Source organism: Penaeus chinensis, chromosome 14, assembly GCF_019202785.1.
Source record: "Penaeus chinensis breed Huanghai No. 1 chromosome 14, ASM1920278v2, whole genome shotgun sequence".
In the NCBI taxonomy this organism is placed as follows: domain Eukaryota; kingdom Metazoa; phylum Arthropoda; class Malacostraca; order Decapoda; family Penaeidae; genus Penaeus; species Penaeus chinensis.
This window is the reverse complement of record NC_061832.1, coordinates 21,999,357-22,001,856: the sequence shown is the minus strand read 5'-3', so window position 1 is coordinate 22,001,856 and position 2,500 is coordinate 21,999,357. Positions and strand designations below refer to the sequence as shown.

The window sequence follows — 2,500 nt, the reverse complement described above, 5'->3', positions numbered from 1 at the left end:
CAATTAGTAGACCTTGTCACCTTATCTTTTTTCATCATTCCTTGAATTGGCAAGAAAATGTACTTTTTACTAATGTTATGAATATCAATGGTGTTATTTTTCTTAGAGAAATTATAATTACTATAATGTTTAAAACATTAGTTACAGCAAAATAAGATAACGCAAAATATTTCCGTAAATCAAAGAAAAGGGTAAATGGGCAAGACAGGCAGTACTCGTAATTGGCTCATTGGTGACTTAGTAAAAGTGTAGCCATCTATGTGCAAAAACAATTAATAAAGTAAACTCATAGTGGGTATGGTATGTACATACATGTCATGCCCGTTGGCATTGGGTTTAGGAAAGGAAGTTCAGCCCAACATCAATAAACTGTTAATAACTAAAGTACCCATTACTAGTGTTAATAGCTAACGTTTTAAGATCAATCAATACTTTTAGCTAATTTACTGAAAAACCTGGTACCATTGATAAACCAGGAAATTTTACATCAATTTTCTTTTTTTTTATATAATGTTTAATCAACCTCTGACTCTTCTGCTCTTCCACTGAGTAAAGAAGCTTCATTCACTAACTTTTTAAAGTGATGATCTTTTGACTAATTTTTATCCAATGCCTTATGGAAATACACAACAAATGTTTCCCAATGCAGCTATTTTTCTTATGACCTGATGAGGCTACCTAACCTTTGTGCATATACTTTTAATTTTGGTCAATGAGGATGTATGCGAAATAAAAACGAAAACTCTCTGCTTTCCATCACAGCAGTAATATCAATGGGCTGAAGGAAACAAAAGCAAAAAGGTAAAAAAAAAATTAAAGAAAACCAAAGAAAGAAAGAAAGAAAAATCTCCCTTGACAAGGACTGCATAGGACTTTACCTTGGCGTTGCCGTCAACGGGGAAACTCTCTGGAATCAGCTGAAGGGCATCACGTTCGTAGGGGATTCCACACCAGCCACGGAACCGAGTCATCTGGGGGGGTGAGGTTTCAATTTACTTTCTCTTTCAAAATAAGTAATTTAGGTTTTTGTTACAAAAAAAAAATATATATATATATTTTTGTATTTTTCTTACACACTATGATAAACAGGAATTATTAAACAAATGGATGGAAAGTCATCTTGGATACTGCTTTTCTTAGGAAAATCTATTGTTAGCCAATATCAACTCTTTCTTCAATGGTCAGATTATCACTTTAAACTACTTTCTAAAATATATATGAAAATATTGGATTATACCCATGACTTTTCTTACCATATCCTTTCAAAAAAAGAAAAGAAAAAAGAGTGTGTGTGTCTGTGAATATATATAAATATATATATATATATATATATATATATATATATATATATATATACACATATATATACACACATGTATGTACATATATGTATTCATATGTGTATATATATGCATATATATGTGTATGTATATATATTATATATAAATATATATAAATATAAATATATATATACATATACATATATATTCATATATATACACACACATATATATAAATGTATATATATATATATACATATATATATATAAATAAATATATATATATATACATATATATACATACATACATAAATATATATATACATACATACATACAGATATACATATATACATACATATGTATATATATATATATATATACATATTTAATATACTCACTCACACACACACATAGATAAACATATATATGTATCTATATGTATGTGTATATGTATCTATGTAATATATAATATATATATATGTGATATACATAATATCAAATTTTTTTTTTTCTTTTTTTATGTATAAGTATTTGTATATGTGTATATATATGTATATGTTTATAAGTATATATGTATATATATACATACAGATAAACACACATAACATATGCATCTTATATATACACAATATATAATATATATATATATATATATATATATATGAATGTATAATACATCAATTTATATTCATATATACATACATATACATATATGTATCTATATGTATATATACATATATTATATAAACAAACACCTTATATTATATATTGTAATATTATTATATATCATTTATTATAATATTATAATAAACATATCATATGTAATAAATTATATACTTTATATCATATATCATATATCATATATTGTACACTATATATTATATATGGTATAAGGTATATCATATTTAAAATGTTATATATTATATATTATATATAATATATTATTCATTTTACACTATATACTAATATCATATATTATATATTAAATATTATATATTATACATTTTACATGTTATTATTATATATTATGTATTTATATCAAAGATTACAAATTCTATGATTCTATAATTCTGTAGTATATATTTATATTATATATCATAAGTATGTATTTTACATGATGTATTTTATATTATAAATTGTTTTTTTATATCATATATTACATATCACATATTCAATATCTTATATCATAAAGCATATATCATATTATTATATTATCTAT

The 2,500-nt window shown here is 23.1% G+C and overlaps 1 protein-coding gene across 2 annotated transcripts in view; it reads right to left on the bottom strand.

Annotated features, from left to right (window-relative positions):
* LOC125032541 (integral membrane protein 2B-like) overlaps positions 1-2,500 on the bottom strand; it is a gene marked incomplete in the record, with an annotated part of 12,327 nt that overhangs the window by 7,743 nt on the left and 2,084 nt on the right. For both annotated transcript variants that reach the window (XM_047623733.1, XM_047623735.1), the window contains 1 exon segment: positions 879-971. In XM_047623733.1, the coding sequence (XP_047479689.1) occupies positions 879-971 (93 nt within the window).